The sequence below is a fragment of the Phocoena phocoena genome, chromosome 18 (assembly GCF_963924675.1).
Source record: "Phocoena phocoena chromosome 18, mPhoPho1.1, whole genome shotgun sequence".
NCBI lineage: Eukaryota > Metazoa > Chordata > Mammalia > Artiodactyla > Phocoenidae > Phocoena > Phocoena phocoena.
In genome coordinates, this window is record NC_089236.1 from 6734471 (window position 1) to 6748470 (window position 14000).

Genomic DNA, 14000 nt, shown 5'->3' on the forward strand with positions numbered 1-14000 from the left:
ATGGTTTTGATTTGCATTTCCCGGATGATTAATGATGTTGAGCATCTTTTCTTGTGCCTGTCGCCCATCTGTGTGTCTTCTTTGGAAAAATGTCTGTTCAGATCTCCTACCCATTTTAAAACTGGATTGTTTGTTTTTTTGCTGTTGAGTTGTATGAGTTCCTTGTATACTTTAGATATTAGACCCTTATCAGATATATGAATATTTCTGGTCAAGATATAAAGACAAATGACAGTAATTGTCTAATTTACACGGAAAAAAAATTCTAAAAACGTTTAAAGTATTTTTTTGAGATGCAGAAACGTGACGCCACGTATTTCTTTATCCTACACAGAGTGTCACGATTCTCATGTGCTTCTGTGGTTTAACACGCTGTCTTCCTTTCCTTCTCAGAGGATCTGAAATTTAAAGAGACCTGTAGAAGAATAATGCTTACAGGAGGAATTTCAGCTACTAGCAACATATATTTAGTGGGTTATTTTTTGGAACTCTGACCCAATAACACTATGTGCCTGACTTTCCATCTATTAACAATGTTCCACCAAGCTGCACAAGAATATACCAAAGGAAACCCACTCCTTCCAAAAATATATCGCACAAAGTATTTCCTTCTACTAATTTAATACTCACTACTTTTATTATTAGCACCAATAAATACTTACATTTGCTGACCTTTAGTGCATTATGTGATACAAAGCAGACCTCGATTTTTTAATGCTTTATATAAAATAAAAATTATTTATTTTTATTCCCTGCAGTGTCTAAAACTGCTGAGTAGAACTGGCAAACTGAGGAAAAGATTGGGTTCAAAAACCTTTTCTATGAAAATAAGTAACGTAGAATTGATACAATTTCCAACACTGGTAGATGGTTTGGGAAACTATGTTACGGACCTGCACTTGAATCTCACCTTTGTTTACCATTAATCAGGATACTTTAAGGAACTGAAACTACTTTTAATGTCTAAGTCAAACAATCACGAAGGTGAAACTATCTCCTTTACCTCAAGTTATGGCGTAACCCTTGCAGCCGGGGTTGTAGTGCCCTCTTCTACAACACGCCCACAGATGTCAAAAGCCTATCTTCAACCTCCACCCCACAAAAGTCACAAAAGGCATCTTTACACTTAGTACAACATCACCACCACACAGGTATTTAAAAACGCTTTCCATACTCTTACTTATCTACCCTGTCTGGCTATGAAGAAAATCCAGTATTCTAAGAACCCAAGTTTAGTTTACTTCAGCTCTTCTGAAATGCCTTCGTATCTATGACCTCTAGCTTCAGTCTCTTCCTGACTTAGGAGCTAGTGTTGACTTGTTCCTTGGTTATCAGTGAGAAGAAAGATCCAGTCATTTGAAAGTGTTTGTCTAAAGCAGAGTATTTCTTAAACTCAGGTCTATGAATCCACAAAGACAGGTTCTTAGGGTCTCAAAGTCCTCTTCAATAAGTTCTAGATTCTGTTTTCATTTTAATGATAATCTGCAAGAGATTATCTAGATAATTCAGATAATTACCTTACAACCAAGTACAGCCTTGGGATTTTAGTGCCCATGTATGCATTTAAGTTTATGATTGTACTGGTGCCAAGCAGTACTTCTTTGTCAAGAGGTTAACAAGAAAAGAACAGAGGTTGACTTAATACATAAACGATGCATTCTTGTTAAGTGACGGCTGAATGACAATTTGGTACACTGTGTGAATGAAGGTTTTGTGGTGAATCTGCAGATAACTGGGTTCTCATACAGCAAGCAGTAGCAGAGGCATGCCACACTCAGCAGTACCATATTCACGGTGCAAGCAGTGAGTTAGTTTTAGCAAAAATATATCATGTGGCACATTGGAGTTGTTAGTTTGAACGTTACCGGTTTTAGAGTTCTATTTGCATTTTCTTTGTAGATCTGTTTTAGTTTTATGGTTGTATACAAGTTAATAAGGATAAAGAGTTAATTGAGTTATATGTCTCTATCCTTAAAAATAAACATTATAACAAAAATAAGTCAGCACTAGGGAATCTACAAGAATTTTCTTCCTGTAAGGAGTTCCATATATATTTTTTAGGTTGAGAAACACTGACCTAATTGATTCATTTTGTATACACTGTGTTCTTTGTTAAAACAAGTCTTGTGATTTAAAAGTCCAAGCTGCTTTGGTAGTAAAATTAAGTGAAATCAGCTGAAACAGTCATATCACTATGGTACATGCCATTAAAAGGGTCAAGATGACTTGGGTTAAGTTTAAAGGAAGAACATAAGCTAAAGACTCACTTGAGGATGGCAAGCCGGTTTTATTACATAGAAAAGAACCAGAGAAAGGAATAAGACATACACACGCCCCGCCCCCGCGCCCAAATTCTGTTTGTCATGGATACTGGCTTGAAAATGCAACGTATAAATGGATTTTATACCTTCTTGACCTTGTAGTAGTTCAGAGAACACAGGAAGTGACATGAATTAGAAATTAACTTTGTGTCAAGCTCAATTTTAAGCAGGCTATGTATAGAATAGACCAAAGAGAACGTATTAAAATTTGTTAAAGACAGTTTTTCTTTCCTTTTATTTGTGTTTTGGTATAAATAGGGTTACTGATATGCAAGTGTGTATGTGTGTGTGTGTGTGTGTTAGCCACCTTGTGTATTCTTTAAAAAAAATAATTTTCTTTTATCAATACATTAAAACAGCTCTAAAGCCAACCAGGGACTTGATGCACTGGCTCCGTTATCATTCTGCAGTGAGGGAGCTGAAAAGCAAAACCCAGGAAGGATGCAGCAACCCCCTTAACTTTAAGCCTTATACCCTCAATCATTTGTTTGTTCTCTTTTATTTACTTACAACTTTTTCAAAATGTTTGTGAAACAAGGTAGGGCATGAAGAATTAACATTATTCATTCCCAAGAGAAAAATACCACTCACCCATTGGCCAATTGTCATACACATGCTTTGCAATGTCAGAAGCAGAATCATTAGGAGAAAACAGGAACTCTTTTGTTTTCCCGCTTACCAAGATGAGGCGCAAGTTTATCTGAAAGAAGACAATGATTCTTTTAATATAAATCTTGAAATTTTTTAAATAAAGTAATAACTCATAATCTTTTCATTTCAGTAACATTCTCAGTTATTACTAATGCCATTTTCTGGTTTTTATTTACTTAAATTATAAAAAGATTCTTTTTAAAGAATGGGAATTTGAGACATGATTTTATTTCCATTATTTAATATATATATGTGTGGGGGGGGGTAATTTACCATAATAAACGAACAAAGGAAAGCCAAAATTCATTATACTTTTAAACTTTACTCCAGCAATGCTCAGAATTTTACAGGTTATCACTATAACTACAAAATACACATTTTCCATTGAAAAGCTAATACTGGTTACCCTGCAGATCACATCACTAAACAGGAAAAATAGTTACTTGCTAATCTGCTTCTTAGGAAAAAGAAAGAGACAAGGATTATATACAACTTTTTATCCTATAAAAAATTTTCAAACCTAAACAAATGAACCAGAAACTATAATTTTAAAGAACTTTATTAGAGTTAATAGAGGATTCAATAATTGTAATTACTTTAATCCCAATTACATGATCGCTCATTTCTGTGGGAAGGGGAGGAGGCGCCATGTGTGACAAAGAACACAGATTCACCCTCACCGGAAAACCTAAACTGGACGAGAGAACTACAAATTCTGAGATCCACAGGATTTACAATTCCAAGTCCATGTATTTTCCAAAAAGTTCACTTTTTCATTTTTGTCTTTATCCATAATTAATGATATTATTTAAAACCACGATATTCATTAATTTCCCCTATAAGTTACAGAAATACAAGTGCAGTTTTCTATACCTCCAGGCGTCTGTTAAGAGACCAAATAACACCTTCCTAAAACTTCCAGTCCTGAGCTCAGCGCTGGGACTAGCCTAGCTTCTTTATATAGAGAGAACAGAGAATGTCATTGTACCAGTTTGAATTGCGCCAGGTCCTAGGTTACCCAAGCTCTCCTCCTCAGTTACTAACATTTTTTTTTCCTCAGAAAAAAAACCCCAGAAAATCTTTAAGATGACAAAGCCTACAGTGAAAACACTGGTGCCTACTGCAGCAACACCAGGATGCCAGGTCACTGATTTACTATCTGCCACAACAGTGGCCATTGCCACTCCCAGCGCCTCACCGCTTTGAAAGTGTGCTGAAAGTTATAAAATATCTCCTATAGAAAAATGCTATACACGGGTTTCCCTGGTGGCGCAGTGGTTGAGAGTCGTCCTGCCGATGCAGGGGACACGGGTTCGTGCCCCGGTCCGGGAAGATCCCACATGCCGCAGAGCGGCTAGGCCCGTGAGCCATGGCCGCTGAGCCTGCGCGTCCGGATCCTGTGCTCCGCAACGGGAGAGGCCACAACAGTGAGAGGCCCGCGTACCGCAAAAAAAAAAAAAAAAAAAAAAAAGGCTATACACAAACAATTCTGCATTCAATGGAATGCAACTGAATTCCATAGTAGATGGAATAGAACTGGGTTCCATATTAGAAACTGTATTCTAACTGTATGTACACTATATCTCAATTTTTTAAAGTATTTTAAAAGATAAAAGAAATCTACATTTCAGGTGAAAAGCCCTTTCAATATGTCCAATATGAATTTTTGCTGCCTTTCCTAATTAAAATGAACTTAGACCAAAGAACTTAATACAGGAAGAGATCTGATGAAATCACACTGCTATAAAGAAGTAATTTGATTCAGAAACTCTAAGTTCCATTAGAACAAAATTCAATAGTTTGCAAGAATGATTTTATTGTAAGAAAGCACCACCTTATTCATCTCCTATAACAAGTAATGAGTGATTCCCAAAGCAAGAAACCTAACATCTACACGATACAATGTGAATTTTAGTTCTCACACATATATCACTATTCAAGGCTGTCTCCTTACATGTGAATATTGGTAAATACATATTTGCTCTGAACTTACATGGAATCTTTTAATAGCTTCAAACTACTGTGTAACAGCCCTTCAGTTATTAATGCCCAAGAAATTATGCCCTTCATAATGGTTCAGCCACATGTCTCTGCTTAACCAGAAAGAAATATAATTAAATTCAGGCTTCCTAAGAGTTATGTAAGTGATATGAACCTACTATTTCCTGGAATCAACTTTTAAGTTTAACGTTCATTTCTATTGAGCTTTTCTTCAAATTATATTTAAAAATAGCAAAGAAAAGAAGGAAGGAGGACCTAATCCTTATCTTCTATAAAGTTTACACTAATGCATACTTTAGATTTTCCCTAATATCCACCAATATGGAAATGGAAAAGTAAATGATAGCACATCCTTACTATGGAAATTTCCCACAGTCATTAAATGACGTAAGATATAGATCTATATGATTTGACATGGCAAGACATCCACAATACATTAAACAAAAACAAAATAATCCACATACCTCCACCCCATAAATACGTAACACTAAGTGCATTCATGCTGCAAAGTTCTTGGCATTTCCTATTTTAAAACTGATATAATCACTGTCACTAACAAACTGATATTTCACTTTCATATTTAAAAGTCAACGGTCTAACAAATTTATGTTTATCTAGATGTTCAGAATGTTGAAAACTTCTGGCCTGTAGATGTGTTTGACACAGGTTAAAAAGTATTTTTTAAAATGTTTACAGGTGGGCATGAACTTTTCAGTTTGACACACACCCTACTAATCTCGATACACTCACACTGGTCTGCTTCATACACTTAGACCTGGCTGGCCCCAGAAAACATTTAAGTTTATAATGCGTGGTAAAGTTTGAAAGTGGCTTTGGGCTACAAAATGAGAACAGAAAGCAGAGTAAGACTTTAAAACCTACTTAGAGGGAAACTAATCACCCCTTTGGGTGGGGAAAGAGGAGAACGTGACAACTGCAAGAGTAAGTCTAAAAGTACATCAACCTAAGAATTTATCAAATCTTACCGTTAAACTATCTGTAACTGACAGTAGCAGTTAAAGACTGCATTTGGAAAGAAGCTTAAGTCCAAAATTAAAACTAACAGCAATAAACCCACAAAACTAAGTGGCTGAGTAAAGTAACACATTGCCTGAAACACTTCCACTGCCTGGAGCAGTGCCTGGCACGTAGTAGGTGTTCAACCGGTATTTGTTGACTCACTAATGTTTCAGTTTCTTCAGTTTGAAGACTCAAGTAGAGATTTAGACTGGATAGGTCAGCACCAAGATCAAAATCCAGGCTTCCACATTCTGGGCATTTTATTAAATGACAAGTGTAGTAAGTAGAATGAGAATGGATAGTAATTTTGTGGTAGTGACACGGACGTGTGGATATTTCAATGTGTAGAACCCTCGGTGTTTAATTTGTCAGGGTCTGGATCTTTAGTGTCAGCAATATGGCACAATTTATATAAATGCTGTCATTTAGTAAGGCGCTCTGAAAAGTGAAGTTAATCTTGAGCTCCCATATTAACATGTATATTGTGCCTAGTTTTCAAATGAAGATAAAGACTGGGTTTATTGATACGTTAGATTAACAGATGAGTCTGGACTTGTTCCTATGCTTATATCTATGTGACAGCCTTGTCCCTAGACTAGAAGCATGAATCCATCTGCCTCAGTATGCAGTCAAGTATATCTTAGGACTGTAACACCAAGGGAGGAAAAACACTGAATTCCCATCATTTCCTTTAGAAGAAGTCCTGAAAGCAATCACCCAGACAAACATCTAGCTACACAGGTTGGTCAGCAGTTAATTGTTCTTATATTATATAGTTAGAATCTCTCAGGCTTATTCAGATAAATAATGTCAATTATAGCTCCCCTCAGTAAATGTATAGCAATTCCTACAAATTTCTTTGTAGGAATTTTCTTTTAGAAGATTATGTATTAATTATTTAAATACTCATTAATGAAAGACCTTTTTACTTCTTTGAAGCCAAATCAATCTATAAAATACCTTAAAAGAACCTCTGCTCATGAGGTAGTGGGATTCTCAACACATCGACGGATTACAACACTCTTATTTACAGCTTAAAATGTGATATACTGATATACATACTTATCTAAAAACAAAACTGTTAATTAGGACTCAATGACTTGGTATGAGACGGAGCTCCTATTATGTAATGAAATCCCCAAGGGATGGCACTTAGGTCATCCAAATGAATTATATATTTTATAATTACTTTTGAGGCAAAACAAAACAAGACTATTAGTGTGGTAGAACTACCACGATAATTTCCCATAAGGCCAATGGAAACAACGGAAGCTCTTCCATGCGCGTAATTTCAAGTTAAAAAAAAAAGTTTTCGGTCAAATTGATTGCCATTCCTATTTGTTACATTATATCAATTTGGAGAAATCTCACCTAGAGCTTAATTCACTCAACAATTTGTTTTCAACTGGTCAGGATGGAAAAATTTAGAGGAAGGAAAGAGGGGGCATGAAAGAGGGGACTAACTGGAATATAAACGGGCAATAGGAGGTGGACCGTGCGCTGTAAAAGAAATATGAAAATATGGCTGTTTTCTACAAAAAGATCAACATGTTGATCAAAAAAGGAACCCGTGACTTCCCTGAGAGTCTCTGAGGAGTAAACTGAGTCCTGGGGCACGCTACTCCACTTCCTAGGGAAGCACCTTGGCCTTTGCAGTGCTCATTCCTGCCTTTTTTGCTAAAGGATGAATAAGTGGCCAGTGGGAAAGATGTTAGACTTCCTTTGAAAATCACTTTTTAAAAGCTCTCAATTTATCTCAAGGGGATTATACCCAGTAAAAAAAAAAAAAAAAAGTCAATCTAAAAGGCTACATACTGTATGATTCCACTGATACAATGTTCTTGAAATGACTAAGGTAGAGATGGAGAAGAGATGAGTGGTGGCCAGGTTTTAGGAAGAAGGGAAGGCAGTGGCCGTGTTTATAAAGGAAGCACGGGGATCCCGGGGGTGGAACTGCAATGTGTGCTGCTGTGTTTACATCTGCACGTGTGATACAACTGCACAGACATGAATGAGTGCATGCAAAACTGGAGAAATCCGAATAAAGTCTGTGGATTTTATTAGCGTCAATTTCCTGTTGAGCTACTGTACTAGTTATAAGATACTACCATTAGGGAAAAGTAGGTGAAGGGTGTATGGGATTTTTCTGTACTATTTCTTACAGTTGCATGTGAATCCATAATTACCTTGAGATAAAAAGATGTAAAAACAAGCGCTCAACTTGCTAATAGTTGATATGGTATTATGTTTGTCTCTACTTATTTTTCTTATTTTCATTTGAAGATGAAAAGCGCTTTTTAAAACATAATCTTGTATTAAAATAGCTACTTGATCTAGAGGAAAAAATATAAACCGACCATTGACTTAAGACAAGGTATGAAGTTGAAAACAGATAAGCATTTCTTTTCTAGAGTTACGGATTTTTATAAATGGCATATTTTGAATTTTTGTTAACTGTATGTTAAAGAAAAATGGAATGAAGGAGGAATGTGTTCACGTTTCTACACAGGACTGATTTAAAACGAATTATTCAAGTAACTGCAGTGCTAAAATAGGATAATTACATATTTCACAAACTTTCTTTTAGTTGTTTTATTCAAACGTTTTCTGAAACAGACACTATGTTTGGTGCCTGGATTACAAAACATTTAATATGAAATCCCTGGAGGATTTCATACCCTTGAAGCTATGAGACATACAAACATAATTATGGAGGACAGGCGTGGCTACAAAATGCTCAACAAATATTTGCTGAATGAACATAAAAGAGAACAGAACGGAGAACCTGTGAGCTGGAGATTCCAGGGTAGGGAAAAGAAGTAAAAATGCTACCGGCTTGCCGTCTTTTGTGTGGCTTACTACACAGGCACCTAGTTAGCACTAGTCTAGCCAGGCTCTGACGCAGGTGTTCCTACCCACATTTCAGAGCTGTGGGAAGGAGTGTAGAGACCTTAGTAAGTGGGAAGCTGAGAGCTGAACCCAGTGCACTAACAACCCAGAACCTGCTGTCTGCCATTCTGCTCAAGCAAACCAAGTGGTCCTGGCGAATTCCTCACCATGGTCTCCATGATTATTCTCTGTCATCTAGATCACACTTGCCCCCACTATGCCCCAATGACAGGTACCTTCTTTCAGTTCCTCAAAATCGCCAAGTTCTTCCCTGCCTCAAGGCCTTTACCCAGGCTGTTCCTTCTGGTCGGAGCGCTCGGTGCCCCCATGCTCCCTACCCCAATCCACACACACTCTGGGCTCATATGTTTGACAGGGGATGACATAAAAAATTCTCCCGAGCCTAACCATCCTGGATGAAACGATAAAACTAAATCTTTGAAAGAAGAGCAGGAGAAGAATTTCAAAATAGAACTGAAGAAGCCAAGACAGCATTCCTACTTTCTACTGGAATGAAGGAGCAGTCCTATTTGTGAAGAAGTTAATATAAGGCATTCATGAAAACAGATTTTAACTTCTAAGAAAATACACCTGAATTCTTGTCTCGGAATTTACTTGTATTATGTAGTCTTAAACTCAGGTACACTGAGACTTGCTAAATGGATTAAAACTATGGGATCTGTTTCTGTCTTCTTTTTAACACTTAAAATGATGTAGAGTCTAATATACATGAAATATGAAATCTTTAGAGGTAAAAACTCAGTGGGATTCCTTATTTTTAATTGTAGAAACACTCACCTACCCTGAAAAATAGGTAAAGGGGAGGTCAGAGAGTTCTCTAGCTTAAGTCCCAAGTAAAACTTTTACAACATCTCATGTTACGTGGAATGTTAATCTCCAGAACATTTGACTCATTTAAAAACGTGGGAGAACTACATCCCAAAGCAACACTTAACGCTTTTTGAATTACATGAACCCATCAACTGTTTATAGTCATTATTTTTTGACCACTGGACAATAAAAATGAATTGATAATAATAGTGAATTAGCCTACTCGCTTTCTATATAGATTGACTTTTTTTTTTCATCAGTGAAGAAACAAAGAAAATGTTGAGTTCTTACAAGTACAATTTAAAATCAAACACTGTAGCTTAAAATTTGTGCAGCATTTAGTGCCTGGCACATAGTAAGTGCCTGACTGACTCTTATCACACGTCTCCTGTTACATCGTCGTCATAACCCTCATCAGTTTAGTAAGTCACGTAACACTAACCACATGGTGCTCTTTCTTTAGATACTTAATAATGTACGTTTACTTTAACATAAGTTTGGGAAACTTGGATAAAATTAAAATTCCATGAGAAAACTGGATAATATATTTTCTTGAGAATCCTTGAAAATTATTCTTAATATTATAATTTTTCCTTCAAGTTCTAAATCCTATAAACTTAGAAAACATGTTAGTAATGGAATTAAATTATGATTTTGCATCACTTTAAAACCTGACTATAGGATATCCCTTTAAAACGTGCCCCTAAATAGGATACAAACTAGCTGCTTTAACAAGATTTCAATATGAAATAGTAGCAGTCTGATTTCCTATACATACTATCAACTAAACAGCAACTGTGAATGAAAGTAAAGCACTCTCTTTGGGACACTGGGTTTGTATACAGGGAAACCCTTGTTTTGAGGATTTTTAGGTCTTATAACTCACTTTAATAAGAACAACAGTTCAGTACAATTGTTTCTGTCAACCAAGCACTTAATATATTAAATTACAGACAGGAGAAAGGGAAATGGCAAAAGCAAAGCAATAAAGGACACTGGGGAAGGGAGAGAACTTTTTCTATATTCATAATATGTATTTTCATGTACTTCAGGAAGGTGACAGTTTTTTTCTCTGCCCATCTCTCCTTAGTGGAAATACAATGGTGTTAAGTTTTTTGGCTAACAGCCTAAAATCATGAGAGAAGAAACTAATATTTATTGACTACCAACTAAGTACTAGAACTTTTCCTTACATACATTGTATTTTGGCACCTACTATATAGCACTGTCTCTCCTCTCTAATCACCTAGCTACTCCGATAAATCCAGGTATGACACAGCATGAATCGTTCAGACATCTATACTTCTTACACTTGTCTTGGCTTTGCCATTATTTGAGGTGTGCGCCAGGTTACATTTGAGGTTCCTGTGGGTGTCAATTCCCAGATGCTCTTCCTCCTACTTCTTCTAAGCTATTATCAAATTCTCAGTACTATAAATTCCATGCCTTTTACAGTATTCCTCAATCATTCAACTTTTAAGATTGCAGGGAGTCTCAGGATTCATCCAGCTCTTAGACAGGGAACAGACAAGGCAAAAGGCCCTGGAAGACTAGCTAGTTAGTGGCAAAGCAGAACAGGAACCCAAGCCTCTCTCCTAGGTCAGGGTTTGCTCCAGCATAACTTCAGTGCCTCCCTAAACCACCCTCCCAGTCTCCTCTAGAGCTTTCAAAATATTGGACTTATGTCTTATTCAGATAGGCACTCCAGAAGGGCTTGCTTTTCTCTTAGGAGTCAGGCAACTTTTGAGGCAAAAATACTCCTTATCTGCTACATACTAGCTGAAAACTAATCCTGCATTTCTCTGAATGATGGAACTTCTAGAGAATATAAGTAAATGTCAAGAGGAAAAGAGTTTTCATTTACTGTAAAATAAGTTTGGAAGTGCCAGGTTAAAAAATTCAAACAAGGTATCTGCAAGGAGCTTGGGGAAGGAGGAATGTGGAGTTACTGTTTAATGAGTAAAGAGTTTCAGTTTTTCAAGACGAAAAGAGTTCTGGAGATGGATGGTGGTGATGGTTGCAGAACACTATGAATGCCTTTAATACCACTGAACTGTACATTTAAAAATGGTTAAGATGGTAAATATTATATGTACTTTACTACAATCTAAACACACACAAAAAATTTATAAAGCAAAATTCAAAGTTTCCTCACTGCAAAACTTCTCAGAATCTTTCATGTGCCAAAATGAATTTGTGAACTTCCAAGGGGAACAGGGGTCTGTATCAGAGTATTCAAGACTTCTACTTTCAGCTGATATTCCCAGAGACTGAACACACAAATGTCTGTTAAACAAGCAACTAGGCTAGATGCTGTAGAAGATACAAAGATGACCAGTAGCTCTCCAGTACTCTGGGTTTGCTCTCAAGCATTCACCCACCTCCACGGACAGTGAGGCTAAGGCAAGAAGGTCACTGAAATTCAAGTCTGCTTCCTTGAATGGCACACAGGAGTAGTTTGTGTGGCCACTCCAGCCTACACCGCTCAGTACGGATTTTCAGACTTGTCGGGCATGGTGTGTTGACGCAGAGCCTGATTTGCATGGAACAGAAAATCAGCCATCAGTTCTATGGCATATTTTATCACAAAAAAGTGCTGAAACAGTTTTAATTAAAATCATCTACACCTGCTGTTAGAGGAGGTCAAAATGACTTTCCTCTTTACAGCGTAACTGTGAATTAAACATTTGCATCACTGTCAAATGAAAGGACAGTATATATCCAAAATGGTCTTTAATATTAGAGTAAAATTCACATAAGATGGACCCATTAAAAACACACAATTGATAAGTCTTATCTTTCCCATATACTTTTTTTTTTTAAATTAATTAATTTATTTATTTTTGGCTGTATTGGGCCTTCGTTGCTGCGTGCCGGCTTTCTCTAGTTGCAGCGAGCGGGGGCTACTCTTCGTTGCGGTGCGTGGGCTTCTCACTGCGGTGGCTTCTCTTGTCGCAGAGCACGGGCTCTAGGTGCACAGGGTTCAGTAATTGTGGCTCGTGGGCTCAACAGTTGTGGCTCGCGGGCTCTAGAGCGCAGGCTCAGCAGTTGTGGCGCACAGGCTTAGTTGCTCCATGGTATGTGGGATCTTCCCGGACCAGGGCTCGAACCCGTGTCCCCTACATCGGCAGGCAGATTCCTAACCACTGTGCCACCAGGGAAGTCCCTCCCACTTTTTAAAAAACATGAGGAAAATGGTTTAGACTTGATGGTCTGGCTGTGGCTAGAAAAGAAAATAATTTTAATGTGTGCCTTTGCCCTAAGAAAGAAAAACTTAATAGTTCTCTGAGGGATTGTCCCAGATGACTGTTAAAGTCCCTTCCAGCTCTAATATATGATTAACATTAAACAAAAAGGGCATGTTATTTAGAAATATAACCATTTTATTATGCATAATAAAAATGCATAGGATATATAAACATTCACTAATGACCAAGTTATTCCTATCCGTCACACTTCGTATTTGAATTAACAGAGATGTAATGATGTAAACCCACTGCCTTGATTTCCTGGTCACATCACTAACTCTTATCTTTAATTCCCTATAAACCTGTGCCTATTGAAGTCACACTAGTGAACTGTACTCGTGAAGGTCACCGAGGGCCATCTAATAAAAAACATCAAGTATAGATAGCTTCCTCTCATTTCTCATGTTCCTTAGTCTTTCTGCAACATTTGGCACAGTTTAACTCCTTCCCTCTTGAAAATCTTTCCTTGTTAGGCTTCTATAATTCCCAAAATGTGTTTTCTGGAACACTAGCATCCATTAAGTATTCTGGGCGAGAAAAGGGTTCAAGTGATCGGATAAATCTGCAAAACATTACTTCATATATTCCCCTCTTGGAGATTTGCCATGTATGCTAACATATTAAAAACCCAGAGAATTCTTGCAATGAACAAATTCATTTAACTTTCACACAGTTGTAGTTTTTAACCACAGAACCAATTTTCTTTCCCATATTACCCGTTACCATCCCACAGATCTAGTGTTCAGTAAAACATACTTTGGAGAATACTTTTCCTGTTCCTTTGAACCTCTTTTTAGTTGTTCTCTTTCCTCTTGCACTTACTCCAAATACGGGCTTTCCAATGTTCCCTCATCAATCTTTTCTTTCCAACACCCTATGCAGGAGACATCCTCATCCACACCCGAGGCCTCAGCTGCCTCTGCTTGGGACACCCCCATTCTCCATGGAGGACCACTTTCACTTCTCCAACTGTCGGCGACCATTTCTAATTAGAGAGCCTGCTGTCCCCTCAAAATCATATGTTTAAATTTGAACTTAT

The 14000-nt window shown here is 37.2% G+C and overlaps 1 protein-coding gene across 1 annotated transcript in view; it reads right to left on the reverse strand.

Annotated features, from left to right (window-relative positions):
* Positions 1 to 14000, reverse strand: part of UBL3 (ubiquitin like 3) — an 87275-nt gene that overhangs the window by 10199 nt on the left and 63076 nt on the right. Inside the window, exon 3 of the mRNA XM_065896155.1 lies at positions 2913 to 3021. Coding sequence (XP_065752227.1) covers positions 2913 to 3021 — 109 coding nt within the window. The remainder of the gene's footprint in view (positions 1 to 2912; positions 3022 to 14000) is intronic.